The following is a 15,153-nucleotide window of genomic DNA, read 5'->3' as shown; positions in this document are numbered from 1 at the left end:
ATGGGCAAAAACTGGCAAAGGAGCATTCATGCTTATTAATTATATGCTCCAATGTGTATGTATATATTAATGCAAATTCCAGTTGTCCTCAAATCATTTATCAATCTAAAAACTGTCCATAGTTTAAAATGTATCATTAAAACTTTTTTAATAGAAATTCTGTTATGTTATGAAACTGGTAACTCTTTTGAATTAAGTAATATTTTTATACAGGGCATTGAATCAAAGTACACTATATTATCGCATAATGACATTTTAATAACATAACATTTTTATTAATATTTTTAGATAGAAATGTGGCACTTGATTCTATTTTCTGTTTGTTGTTTGTTTGTAGAATATATATCAACAACTATGACTGATGACTTAAAAATCTCTCTATATATAATATTAGGCCAACATAATCATTTAATAGAACAAACCAGCCGTCTTATGTGTTTGTTCAGTATGAATGTCCTGTTATCTCCAGCACATACACACAGCCATAGACTGCACCTACAGAATACTTTTCTTCATGACTTATTTCACTCATTGTTAATCATCACATCATTATTATTTATGGTTGTATTCTTCTTGCTATCCTTTAATAGTATTTCTAATGGTAAAACATAAGTTGTAGGAGCTTACAGAAACTCATTTTACAATGATTGTACCTTGATTGTATGTGACCATTAAACTGAATATAAACTCACAAACACGCACACTTGTTCACTTGTTGCTTATTTGTCTGTAATTGTGGAGCTGTGATGTATATGTAGTCTGCAGCAGAAATGCAGCATGTTTCTCCTCACTGCAAACAGACATAGGCTTCACAGGCTGTTATAAAGCAGAATTCAAATTCTTGTAGATTGTGTATCTAATGACATGGCTTGACATAAAATCAAAATAACAATACATACATGATTTTCTGCACATGCTGAACTAACTGAAATCTATCTTTTCAAAATGAGCCTTGTAGTTAAATGAGAACATTAGTATTTTTTATTAAAAGTGTTTAGAATAAAGTTCAGCATATAAAAACTATGGGCCTGAGTTATCTAAATAGTTGCTGAGTTGTCTACGTACAATAGCACAACACCAAACTGTAAACTGTTAATTTTGAGTTGTTCCTCATGCTTTCTTATTCATATTTATTCATGTATTTAAAGAAAACACACAAAAATACTGCAGTACTCCTTTGGACAACTTCCTGATTCCCATTAAGACCCAGTCACCCAGAGCTGGGTATTTGGCATCTTTAAAGCTGGACACCTAGGTGATAGCTCTTTATGTGATTCCGACATTAGTGTGCATTGCTGTTGTGCTGTATTTCTTGTTACTTCCATGACTTATCTCTGAGAAAGATCGTTTTAATGCAAGCTCTATAATTATAGCATGTTATTAGGCCAGGCTATCCTGTTTTAGCTGCGACTACTTTTCACAGTGGTCAGCTGTTTTTCACTGAGTGGGAGTACAGTGATTTGAACCATGGGTTCTGGGGCCTGGAGCTTGAGTACATTACCAAGAAAAGATGCAGAAACTGCAGAGGTTTGCTTTTAAATTGAGCAGTTTTACAAACAAAATATACTGAATAATAAATGAAAGATTTATAAAAGACACAAACATTCTGTTTTTTTTTTTTTTTTGCTGCAGCTTGACCATTATAGGGCTTTCTGTATAGTATTATATTGTATTCTCATTTATATGCTGTATCACCTTAAATGAAACAAAAAATATTGACCTCTTACAGCAGAGTTCAATGTGACAATGTGGCGATTAACGTAGAAATTGCAGCAGTAAACAATAGCCAAGACAATAGAAGAAGCTGCCCACTTGAAAATGTGCTGCTGTTTCAATCATGTCCCTAAAATGAATTGGGGATTATCCGGGAGACACACAGAGCTTTAGGTAATTACAGTAAGCAGGCATCAGGGGTCTTTTATCATTACATATTATTGACTGTTGATTCATCTGCAGAATCACACTGAAAAAGAAAAGGAACAGTGCAGTGTGAGCTGCATTCAAGGGCGAACTTTCCTTTAAGAAGCCGTCAGCTGGTTTATGACACGGTTTGTGTGCTGAGCTGTTCCCAGGCAGCATTGTGCCTGATTTAGCCGGAATGCTCGGATAGCAACAGTAACAGCTTTTAGCTTTGGCTGGCTTGTGAGGAGAAGTCACACATCTCAGCTGTAGAGAGTCACTCAATGACCATGTGCTGCTGGAAGCAACTGTTTTACCCCGCTCTCTCCCCGCCCTCGCCCCCGCTCCCTGGCTCTATCTCTAAGCCCCTCCGCCCCCCGTTTCCATTTCTACCTGACATCTTCAAACTATTTCCGCGTCATTCCTGCCTCGCGCCGTTTGAACAGACTGAGAAACTAAGCCGAATGCCCCTCCCACTGTGCCGTCAGCCACCCAATTACAGCCAGGGGTGGGACATTATGTAGCCAATTGCATTGCAGCTGCCATAGCGTCGGGTAGCAACAGAGCCCGTAGAGGGTGCCTGCTGAGTGAGGGTAGAGGCTGCGCTTACCGAGTACAAAGAAGTTGAAACATTTTGAAAGACTGAATGAACTAACGGAGCCTTTATGTATTTCATCAAAGTAACCAGTGAACCTGTTTGTCTGCTCACTTCAGTGCAGGCCTGTCACATTCACATCAAGAGCTTCTTATATTAAAAACTGTGTTAAAAACAGCGTCTCTGAGCGTTCAAGAGCAGTTCTTTAATTTAATGGTGTTCATCATTTTATATATATATATATATATATATATATATATATATATATATGAATGACTCGTTTATGTTTTAAGTATGTATGTTAAGGTCTGTTAGGGTATGGGCTTTTATCCATAAAAATGTATTAAGGGTTTAAGTAAAGGTTGTCTATGCATGCGTGTATATAAAGTTCCAGTATATATATCCCGCTGTTACTATAAATGGACAGAACAGGAGAGATCTGCTTGGAACAGACTACTGCGATCAGATGGAAGGTTACTATCCAGCTAACTCACTTGTTAAAAAATGTTCAATAAAATTAGTTCCTCTGAGTACTGGTTGATGTGGAAATCCTGCTTACATTTCCATTTAGTCATGTTTTCTTCCTGTGTGTTTATCTATTCTGGTTTAACCAGATCTGTCTGAGACTGCGCCAGACAGAGCAGCTCCGACCCCCGCCACAGGATATGGTATAGTCCCTATGGCAGGGTGGGGGAGCCGTGTAGGAGGGGAGCACAGATTCCGTGTAACGGAAAAGCACGGAAAGGGAAACGGGCAAGAAATATGAGTCGAAATCGCCCGTGTGAAGGTTTCCATCTTGAAGGAATAAAAAAAAATCTGTCCAGTTTGTGAGAGGGACGAGTAAAGGAGTACAGAGTGTGAGAGAAAAAAGAGCGAGAGGAGAGGACGACAGGAAGAAGAGGCGCGTCAGGAGGCGATCACAGGCGTCTGACAGCCAGCTCAGGAACTTCACTGGATTCGGTTTCTTCACTTTACTTCGACGCGAGTCTCAAGTTTTGGTTCGTTGCAGTTCAGACGTTGTTTATGATTTGACTTTAGTGTGATTACCTCAGAGGCTGGCTGTGTCTGGATCGAGTTCCGCTTTGATAAACAGAAGACTGTGTCGGAGTTTGGAAATACAATGCAGGCCGTCGGTGGCGTGTCCTGTGTATTTCTTCAGCACGGGGAAACATTTGGCATCTAACCCCAGATACTTGTTTTGCCCCAAGGGGCAAAAGGTGTACATCTGAGCTGCGGTGTCCCTGCTCGTCGAGGTTTATCACATACTTCCTGCAAACAGTCCGGTTGGCCCACGAGTGAGGACATCCAGTCAGAGGAACTTGTGGAACTACCGCCTCTGTGAAATCAACACGGTGCACCGAACTGCTTTGTTTACATGTGTTTGTTGTCACAGAGACATCCTGTAAAGTGTATGGGGATTACAGTATTGTCTGTCTTTTTTAAAGGACTCGGTCTCAGCCTGCCAGAGGCCAGGCACTCTGTACTGTAGGCGGGTGAAGGGGAGCTGAGTGACCGCAGCACACACACGCTTCGTGAAGCTTTGGCTCTGTGACATTGCCAGTAGAGGGCTGTGTGTGTCACTGGATTAATCTCAGTGATAACATCACTCCACACTGTCCTACTCTGTCCAGTGACGAGTCCCCCCAGAAAGTGCCAGTAATTGGAGCTATTTTTAGCGTAAGGGATGGGGTAAAAGCAGGCAGCTGGAAACCCAACTCCCCTCCACCTCCTTCTCTTCCACCCATTCTATCATACTACCTTGCTCAGCCCACCTGGCAGTATGCTGGGCAAGCCTGGTTAGCACAGACTTAACTTGAGCTAGTTCATTTGTTCTACTTGAAGAAAAAGAAACACTGGATGAACTTCTTCTGTGGAATAACATGATATCTCTTGGAACCATACTGACCACAGAGTGTTAGAAACCTGGGAATACTAGCTGCACTCTACACATACACCCTGTCCTGGATTACTACCAAGATGTCTGAAGAACTACTAGCATAAGCAAGTAGAGTCTATGCCTTTACCCCTCGGACATTTGGCTCAAACTCTTAATCAGAGTAGCACTTGTTAACATACTATAGAAGGAAGGCCTACTTTTAACTATTTAAAATATCAGTCACCAGCGAACTGGAGCAGTACAAACCTCCAGCACAGAGAAAGAATGCATGAAACTGCCAAGACCAATGTAATAAAAAGCTAACCTGACTAACCAAATATTCTATTTTCCCCACTCCCTTGACCAACAGAGAAACAGAATATATATGTAAAATGAGATCTATATCTATAGTGTAACTCCACAGAACACAGAGATTACATGCTTTATATTTTTACTTCAGAGAGACAAGCTGCCTGTACACCAGTTGGTTGCCTTAGAAACCACAGTCACAAAATAATTTAAAAAGAAACAAGCCAGAGAAGACGGTGCCTTTTGATTGGTTGGTTGGTTTCCCACCATTTCAAGATCCATTGATTTAGCTGGATGTAAACAGTTGAAGTGAACTCTGGGATTAATACACATCTGATGACAGTTACCTAAACCCTCACCCACACACCTGTGAGTGTTTTGATTGACAGTTTTTCCCTGCTGGATTGAACAGTTGCCAAGAATTTCCATGGTGATCACGTCATCATCCGTGGAGGACAAGACTTTGCCCTCTTGCAGGATGGTCCAATCAGAACCCTGGATCACCTCTGCCCTGCTGCACAAGAACAAGAGTCAGTACACACACAGACACACACACGCACACACATACAGGCACACACACACACACACACAACTCCAGTGGTAAAAACAGTGTAACTCTTCTGAGTGTGAGTGTACTGTCATGGCAGTCTGTGTCTGTGAACAAACAATAGTCTCAGGTCAGGACATTGTCAGAATTTGTCCTGTGACACGTTGGAGATTGTGCGTGTCAGACATCTTTTCACATGTTGGAAATCCTCTGTTTGGTTGAGGCAAGGGGAGGTGCCTGGTTAATTCACACATGATCTCACATGGACTTTGGACTAGGAGCTGCCAGGGTTAACTATGTTTTAATGTCTGGAGAAACTTATTCAGACATTTGTGTTCAAACGTATCACTCCTGAGGTTAATGTCCAGATCAGTTCAGGGATGCATGTTTGAGACAGGCTTGTTTCTGTCACTTGTTTATAGAAGCTAGGCGTTGGATATGTATGTTAGTATGATGAGCATTACACAGTATGAACATGCTGCAGTGGTTTTGCAGTTGGCATGTATGTAACATTTTGGTTGCTCTGGCTCATGCTCACTGTGACCCGAAGCGTCCCACTGCGCAGCAGGAAACACCACTGTGGTCTGTCAGCCAGGGAGACTGAGCTGAGGTACAGGTTTACAGTTTTACCACTACACACATTTTGTCTGTGGTTTCCAGCAGGTAGGCCATGGTCCAAACACGGTCTGCAGCTTCATTGAAGTTATGGTTGTCAGTATTACAGCATCTTAGTCAGGGCCGGTCCTAGCTATGGGCAATGTGGGCGGCCGCCCAGGGCGCATTCTCTGTGGGGGGCGCACGAGCGCCTGAAAAAGAAAAAAACCTCGCAAATTTTCGATACCGCTCATTAAGTTAGCGGAGCGGGCGCCCCGGGAGCGGGGTGTTGACAAGGCAGAGGGGGGCGGCGCATCCAGGGGCTTTGGTTATTTATTGCCATGTATTTACAGTAAGAGACAGATAGACAGAGACAAGGCACGCTTGATACATTGTCATGAAATTGTCTCACCTGAACTGGACTTTAGGTCAGTGAGTTGTATTGTTTTGTGGGAATAAACATGCAAAGAACAATAACTAATTAAGGCTGCAAGCAGCGATGGTCGGGCCCTCGCATATGTGCGCACGTCAAAATGTACGCACGTCGAAATGTGTCCATGTGGAAATGTGCATAGAGCGCCACGCCCACACAGTTTCCCCAAAATTCATCATTTTGATAACTTTTAACTCAGGAAGTCTATATAAAGACACCTACCAAGTTTGAAGTGAACTGGATAAAATCCCTAGGAGGAGTTCGTTCAAACATGACCTCTTCTCAACCAGGCTGAAACAGCAAAAATGGCGATTTTCATTCCTAAATATCTCACTTCCTGTTTATTGTAGCCCATTAGTCCCAGCGACTGTTTTGTAGTTCTTGCCATGTTCTACAATTCGGCTGAGTTTCGTGACTCTGTGTCCAAAACTGTGGCGGGGCTGTCCGAAAGAAAAATTCCAGGGGGCACTATAGAGCTTTTTTGCCCAGCCCCCTCATTAATTATGCAGCCGAATTGTGCATAATATTGGTCTTAACAACCACAAGAAGTTTCAGACAGCTCTGACAAAGTATTTGATAGCCCAACACTTTTGCCTGAAAATCAGCCAAAAAGTCAATGGAGTCTCTTTTTTTTTTTTTTCGAAAAAAACGGCAGCGTCGAGTTTGACGCGCCGTCATGGCCACGCCCTCTTATGAAAAGTTGTGATTTTGATAACTTTTCATTGTCAAGGCCTTGAGAACACACACGCCAAGTTTCAAGCACATCGGATGAAATCCCTAGGAGGAGGAGTTCCAATGCGACCCCTGGAAATGAGCCCAAACCGGAAAAGTCCAAATTTGACAAAAATTGGACACCGTACGGTCGGTTCACTGTAGTCCGGGGCACCAAGACTCTTTTTTTGTACGTCTGGGCATGTTACATACTCCCACCAAGTTTCGTACACGTGGATGAAACCGTGGCGAGGGGCACCGCCAAAAACGCACACCTAGGTGGCGCTATCGAGGCATATGCGCACGTCCATGTGTGAGACCCCCAAAATGCGCAATTTTACACCTGACATGGGGGGGGGTGGGTAGGCAAATTTTCGTGAGTTTTCTGGGGGATATGGGCCATCGAAAATGCGATTTACTTTTAAACGTCGTTCAGTGTTCAAAATCCAATAGGGCCTCGCCCCAGCGTGCTGTGCTCGGGCCCTAATAATCCCAGGTTTATACTGCAGTTGTGCTCAGCAGTTATCTCTTCTGGTTTACAGAATCTGGTTTCATGAGCTAAAGCCTTGCCTCGAGTGTAAAACAGATCTGTGTTAATTGAGTGTGCCTGAAAGAGCACACTCTCGTCTTCCGTTTCTTCCGTTTTTTTTTTTTGGTTCGCTACTCCTTGCACATACACAAAACAACCGGCTCGGCCAGGATCGGTATGCTATGACTTTTCTATGCTGGTTTGCCTAAAAATCGTCAAAAACCACAGCAAAAAATGAATGGGTGTGTATTGGAAGAATGTTCCAGAGCTAGTGTGCGTGACATCATAGCTAGAGTGGAGAGGGAGAGAAAAATTAGTCGAAAAATAAATTTGTAAACTGCGCTCGTGGCCGCAAATGTCACTCTACAGAAATAATTTATAGCTAGAAACGTAGGAAAATTTGTCATCTCACTCATATTAGTCTGCTAAAGCTGTCAGATATATAGTTCTGGCGGGAGACGCAAAGATGCGGCAGTAACACTAACCAGCTGCCACATCTGCTCCCATGTTAATTGGAGAGGAGAAATTTCCAAAAGAAGCTGTTCTTTCTCAAACTCCCGAGGCCAGAGTTTTTAACATTTAGCTCTCAAACTTGACACAGAACTAGTCGACAAGATGAGGATGCTCATGGTCATTCGGCTTTTGGATACACCACACTGTTTGGCATTTTTGGCCACCTCTTCGAGGGGCTTCATTTAGAGAATTTCTATGTGTCTCAGGTGAGAGACACAGGCTGTGTCCGAAATCACTCCCTAACCACTATGTAGTGCACTATATAGTGACCACGCCATTTTGTAGTGGTGTCCGAATGTTTAGTGTCCACTAAATAGTGCACTGCATGTATCCCACAATTCACCGCGAAATGTAGTGAACATCCGATGGTCACTAACCGAAGCAAGATATCCCATCATGCATTGCCAGAAGTTCTCTGGGCGCGGAAAGGAAATAAATTGAAATAAAAAAGTAAATAAAAAGTAAATAATTGAATTATTGATAAAACACAAACAGCCAGACTGACAGTAGATGGCATTTCTATAGCGCTACATGAGTTTTCTAAAATAACGGTGTATGTTTTTTTCGGCGGATGGATGAGAGGATGAGGTTGATGCTTAAATAGAAAACAAAACACGAAAATAAAACATACAGGACAGTAATCAAAAGACTCTAATTTAATAAAAATGCAGTAGTAAATGGACAAGAATTATGTGAGACGACATTAATGTGGTACGTTTTAATTGTGCGACAGCAATGACGTAATTACCGGCGCCAAGAGAAGTGTCCGAAAGTGTCCGAACATTTTTTCTGTTGAGCTCACTATATAGTCCACTACATTTATTTCCCTATGTAGGGAGTAGGGAGTAGGGAATGAGTGAGTGATTTCGGACACAGCCACAGAGTGCGTGTGCGCACCTGTGCCTAATTACTCTGGCCGCTGACCCAGGTTGCTTGGCAACTTCAAGCCTGCCTTTGACTAACTTTATCAAAGTCTCTGTGCTACTGCAGTGTCAGTAATAATGTATGGGGGCGAAGGGGCCAGAGTCAGGCACACTCAAAATTTCTTTAGATTTTTTTTCTAGTTTTGTCCATTGTTAGGAAAATACATCTTCAAGTTTGATGAAAGAATGTTTGTAGTGGCGTGCTGTGCCTTTACACAAGGCTGGTGAGACTAAGTTAGTCATCTCAGTAAGTTGCTTCTGCTATAACTGTGCTTGTTCCTACATAGATGTGTGTAGTTATGGGTTTATGGGAAGAAAAATTCATTTGTAATCTACACAGTTTTGTAGAAAAGATTCTTCATAATAATAATATAATACTGGGATTATGCAGAGAGGTTATGTCTGATTTTCTGAAATGTTTAAAACCTTTGCCAACTTTTTACACCTGACACTTTTCAATGGAAATTACAGCACTATTGAGACTCCAATTGATCATAAACCCTTAAGCAGAAATACACTTCTAAAAGATGAAAGCTTCCAAAACAACTCACTTGAAAATTCATATTGTTCAGTTTTTTAGATTGCACTAAAACTGCAGCATATGTACAGATTTACAGTTTAAAGCTGAAATAAAGGAGTATTTCTCCATGGTGTATCAGAGGGCCCTACACAGAGAAACAGAATGCTTGTTAGTCAGGAAAAAAGTCAGGTGTACACACACAGTTTTTAAGAAATAGCTACACACAAAAGGATGAGGAGGATGTGAAATATCAGGTGGGGGTGCACTGTGATATGATTACATCCATTCATGGATAATCATGGTAGTGGACATAAAGCTTGTGCATGTGGCCCCATTTCCATGATGGTTGAGATTTCTAAAATAGAACCAAGTGTACAAACAGCTTCATAAATGTAGGGAGAAGAATGCACATGAATATTTCTGTTTGTGCGGTCACACTTTTAATTGTCAATCTACCCCTGGTCTGTCTGTCTGTCTGTCTGTCTGTCTGTCTGTCTGTCTGTCTGTCCGTCCGTCCGTCCGTCCGTCCGTCTGTCCCCCAGATTCATTCATTAAATCAGGTAAATTTGACTTCTGCATTTTAGCTTCTTACATAATAATCATGTGAGACTCTTCAATATGTATGTATCTCACTCCATTTAATACACACAATGATTATTTTAACTAGTCAGGAGCATCCATAAGAAACTTGAACTTGTAATTTGTTCACTTGTAATAAATTCCATCTATAGTGTTTTAGGACTGTGGATCATAATTCATTATAATTCACTATGAATGCACTAATGCACTCTCACAAACTAGTTATTATTGAGAGTAGCAATTATTAATGCACTCTCAATAAGGTAAGCCTTTATTGATCCCTAAAGGGGAAATCCAGCTACTCTGTACTGCATTTTTCTGGACTTAATGTTGACTGCTGCACAGGTCCATCTGGCTCTGTGGATTCCCCATAGTCAATATGGGATCCCTCATGTCTAGGTCTTTCTTGTTTAGCTTTCCCTACCTGCAGTGTTGCTCACTCATGACTTGTCTTTCCTCCTCGTTTAAACAGTGGTTAGACATCATGGTACAATCCTGGCTTTAGTGGCATCTAGCATTGAGGAGAAACTAAGGTGGCCTCAAGCTTGATTTGTACGTTCTGGAAAAAAAAACTGAACCAAACTAAAAACTGAAACAGATTCCATGGAAGGGCACCACCTCTCGTATGTAAAGTAACTATAGCCTATTACACTGCAGTAAGGACTCTGCCTTTTCAACATGGAGTGTGTGCTCTACCCAGAAAGCTACCAGTGTGCCCTGCAGAGTACTCACATTGAAGTGTTGGGTGGTCGTTTTGCATGAAGTAATATTTTTAATACTACTTAATCTGTCAGATAAAAAGTTTTTCGATTAGTCTCTTTCTGTTATGTTGTCATGTATGGTGTGCCTCAAGGGTCACTTTGGGGTTTTTTGGGTTAAGAGGGGCTCTGACCAGGATTTGAACCTTGATCACACAGATATTAGGTGCTATTCCTTCATTCATGCGTACATATGTTCTCTCCTGAGTGTTTGCTTCTGTCATGGTAACTGGATATTTCAGTGATTAGTGAGTGATTATTCCTTTCTGTCATGTGCACTGTCACTGCACTGCTGGGACTACACTTAACCCTTTTTGTATCAGACGTAGGCATGGGTGTATTATTTGAATAGATCTGTCCAGCTATCAACCTAGTTTTAAAGAGGAAAGTTACAGGTCAGTAATTGTATGCTTGTATGAACCTCTTGAAATAATGAATTTATTCGTCTCCATCATTATCTTTTAAGATTTGATTTTGATGCTTCAAGTCAATTTTTTCCATTGTACACATGTAACCACAGTAATTATGTGTTGGGTTCTGAGAGCTGGCAAACATGGATGACCTGTATTCAGTACTGTTCTCCAACACATCGTGTGTGGACACTGATGAAAGACTGAAGCTGCTGATGCTTCTGTTCTGCTAATAAGGTTCAAGGTTAATTTATTATTTATTTATTTATTTACAACACATAATTGCACAATCAAATGCAAGTTGTACCCTTTATGCTACACGAAAAACCTGTGCAATGTCGACACAGTTTGTCTGTTTTTATGGCCTCTCTTATTCTGTGTATTTATGTGCACCACAACACTTTTTGCCATGGTCTGATTAGGGGTTGTGTTCATGGCCAACTGTGGTCAGGGTTGTAACTCTGGAAGTGTATGTGACATGTAGCGCTGCATCGATGTGGTGAACAGTTTAAAAACAGCTGTAATATTTTTATTGGCTATGGAACTGCTGTCTACAGGTGTTTATTACATTTTATGGTTAAACGTTAAGATCCACTCAAATTGCTGTTCTATGGTCTAACTCTTCACCAGAAAAAAAGTTCATACAGCAGACCTTGTGTTCAATTTTTTGGATAACTTTAATAATTGAAGTGCTATATATGCAGCATGACTTCACACTTCATTCTTGTGTCACAGCCTGTATAATGATCCAGTTACTGCTGTCCTAACTTATATCACTTTCAGACTGACACCGTTGTGTGTGTCAGACCTGCGTAGGTGGTCTCCTTGAATGGGTCAACATGTCAGCCCACCCTCCTTCACAACCATGGTTGGACTTGGATCAGACGCTGTCTGCATTTAGTCTAATGGTGTTCCTACAAGTAACAGAAATTACTTTGATGACAGTAATTTCATCATTTAACTCAACTGGCTAGTTCAAACTTGTCCAGTAAAGCTATGTCAAAGACACATCTGCTGTCTATGAGGGCTATCAGATGATGCATGAAGAAACTTTGTGCTCTGAGAGGTAGCAGACAGTCTTGTTTGTCGTCTCAACTGCTTATTGATTCTTGAGAATTTATAATGAGGAATGGAGATTATCTAAAGACGGATTGAGGTATGCTCTATTAAGCTGTTTGTGCACACTGGTTTCTCAGTGGTTGTCAGCATGCTCACTCTTTCACAGTGACAGTTAGTATACTTATTTGCACTAAACATGCAGGGCTGAGGCTGACAAGGCTGACAGTAGTTTTGCAGATATTTTGTTATAATTTAAAGATTTGGACAAACATTTAGATTTTACATTGTTACATAGTGATGAATAAAGAATAGAGCCACCTTCAATCCAAACTTGGCTCATTGTCACCTCTCTTGGTGATACAGAGTACAGAGTAAAGTGTGAATGTGTGTGTTTCACACACATTGTGCATATAGCTTATTGTGTTTTCTCTGACGGCTAAGATTCAGACTCTCTCACAAGTTTTTTTTTTGTCTCTGACTGCTTATTCCTTGTTCTCTATACATTGTTGAAGTGGAGTCAATCAGCTTTAGTATAAGTGGGAATTTTTGGCTTCTCTTGCTTCTCTATCTTGACCTCAGATCAGCCTTAATCAGTCAGTGAGTGTTTGGATCTTTGCATTGATCTTGTATGCAGTGTTTAGTCATATGTTTAGATATAAGCTCCATGTAGATGTTTACCAGGATACTCCAAAAATCATATAATAATATAAATATAAACGATAAATTCCTCCAAACAGGATACTTGTGAGCATGTTAATGCACTCCCTGTAAAAGAATGACTAGAATTTATTTACAAGTTAACAAGTTGTTTTTAAAAACCTGATGTCGTAGTAGAGTATTTATCCGGTATCACAATAGTGAATAGAAGCAGTCTCCAAAGAACTTTAGATTGTGTTGGTCTAATGTGGTTGTAGAAATGAAGCATCATTTTCTAATATTACTTATTTGATGTAGATTAAAAGCTATATTCACTGCGTGTTATTGTGAAATAATTTAGTCAGTGCAGACATGAAGCACATTGTGGTTGTTGTTCTGATAGTATATGATACAGTAATAGTAGTAATAGTATATGATTATCCTAAATATTATTATACGTACTGTGTAGGGCTGCCACAAAAGATTATTTTGATAGTCGACTAATCGGATCATATGTAAATTGACTGTCCGGAAGAGGGGCGGCTGGGCGGGCGCTGTAACGTTCGCGGATGGAGCGTGAGCCACCTTCGCCCCAGAGTCTTTCCATGCCGACCCAGAGCCACCGTGGAGGAAATGTGCCCTGTGGAGGCCAGCCAGCACCAGGGAGAGGTCCCACGAGGGGATCCTCCCGCACCATGCGGCCGTCCCTGACCCGCCGAGTTGAATCCCCCGGGCAGACTGCACGGAAGTTGTGGAAAAATCGCGGTGATTGGTTAAAATTGCAACACCACCCTGAATTCACGGGGATTCACTGAAGTTGCATTAAGGTTGCAAATCGCAACATCCCGAATTCCTGGAGGGTCTGTGTTATGGTATCATTTAAGGTACAGTCAGGCCTGACGCCGATTACCACTACTGCGCATGTGCGTAGGGGTGTGTGTGTGTGTGTGTGTGTGTGTGTGTGTGTGTGTGTATGTGACATAAAGGCAGATGCGGCAGTGAAAGCTGCAGCCGCAGTTTCCAGAGAAAAGCAAAGTTAAAAAAACAACAACAAAAAAATGATGCGTCGACTACTAAATTAGTTGTTGTAGTTGATTTTGTTCGTCGACATAATCGTGACTAATCGTGCCAGCCCTAGTACTGTGCATCAACTTGACACTGATGAGAAGATGAAACAGTTGAAAGTCCAAATCAAAATGGCTCTTACTTAAACATACTGAGATGTCTTAAGATTGAAGTCAGATGGGAGTGGGGGAAGTATAGATGATGGGTGGGATAAATAGAAGAGAGAATTACATTCAGAGGTAGGTTGGAGAAAGCAGGAAGAATAATGAAGGAAAGGGGGAGGAGAAAGTGGCTGGTAGGGTGGGTTGGGTTGCTAGGGGAGAGTATGTCAGACTGCTGCTGCTGAGAGCTAGGCCTGCTATTGGAAGCTCCTTGCTTAGCAGGAGAGATGCGGAAGAGGAGAGAGAGAAGTAGCTAATGAGTATTGTAGCCTGGTTGCTGAGACAGCACTGGGTTTATTTATAGAGTGCTGGCCAGCCAGCCCTTAGATACCAACAGCGAATCAGCTGACAGAGAAAGAGGGGGCCCCGACCAATGGCAGTGTAAGAAGAGGGATGCCAGATTGAGGAAGTGCTGTGAGTGCCTCTCAGTCTCTTAAAGAGACAGTAGTGATTTTTCAGTACTAGGCAGATATTCTGTCTGTCTCCAGCAGTGTCATATCTGTAAGCAGGCCAGGACTTAGAGCACCACAGTTAGAGCCATCCCAACAGTGACAATGATTGGATTACTTGCTCTTCCTTCCCACACAACAGCACAGTACACACATGCAGTTCAACATAGAGATTCAAAGCTGCTGAATAGTTTTCAAGGTCACAAATGGGCCCTCATTTAGCCCAAGTGATCTATTTGAAATTTCAGGGAGCCATTTGAGAAAAGAAGCACTGAACAGGAGAGCTGCCTGCACTGTGTGTGGTACATAATAGTGGTGAGGAAGCCATGGTTACAAATGTTCTCAACTCTTACATGTTCACTAAGGATATCTGCCCTCAATTATGTTTCGTATGAAAACTCTTTTACTTTGACTGTTGTCTGTTTGCTCATGTTCAGCTCTCTGTGGCCTGGAGTTAAGTTCACACTTTCTGTTCTTACTTTCATCTAATTGAATTTGGAACCTTCATTTCTTTTCAGGTATTCTCTCCTCCTACTCCTATTGTACAAACTGTATTTCCTCCTGCTGCTGCTTCACAATAAAAGCTT

The 15,153-nt window shown here is 41.5% G+C and overlaps 1 protein-coding gene across 2 annotated transcripts in view; it reads left to right on the top strand.

Moving 5' to 3' along the window:
- The window catches only part of dyrk1b (dual-specificity tyrosine-(Y)-phosphorylation regulated kinase 1B), a 70,685-nt gene that overhangs the window by 35,174 nt on the left and 20,358 nt on the right, over positions 1 to 15,153 (top strand). Inside the window, exon 1 of one of the 2 annotated variants that reach the window (XM_019266839.2) lies at positions 3,164 to 5,209. The exons of the other annotated variant lie outside the window; for it this stretch is intronic. Within the exon in view, the coding sequence (XP_019122384.1) occupies positions 5,107 to 5,209 (103 nt within the window). The 5' untranslated portion in view covers positions 3,164 to 5,106. Of the gene's footprint in view, positions 1 to 3,163; positions 5,210 to 15,153 lie in introns of those variants that run through there. 2 annotated transcript variants of the gene reach the window in all.

This window comes from Larimichthys crocea, chromosome XIV (assembly GCF_000972845.2).
Source record: "Larimichthys crocea isolate SSNF chromosome XIV, L_crocea_2.0, whole genome shotgun sequence".
NCBI classification, from domain to species: Eukaryota; Metazoa; Chordata; class Actinopteri; family Sciaenidae; genus Larimichthys; species Larimichthys crocea.
This window is presented reverse-complemented; position numbering and strand designations above follow the sequence as displayed.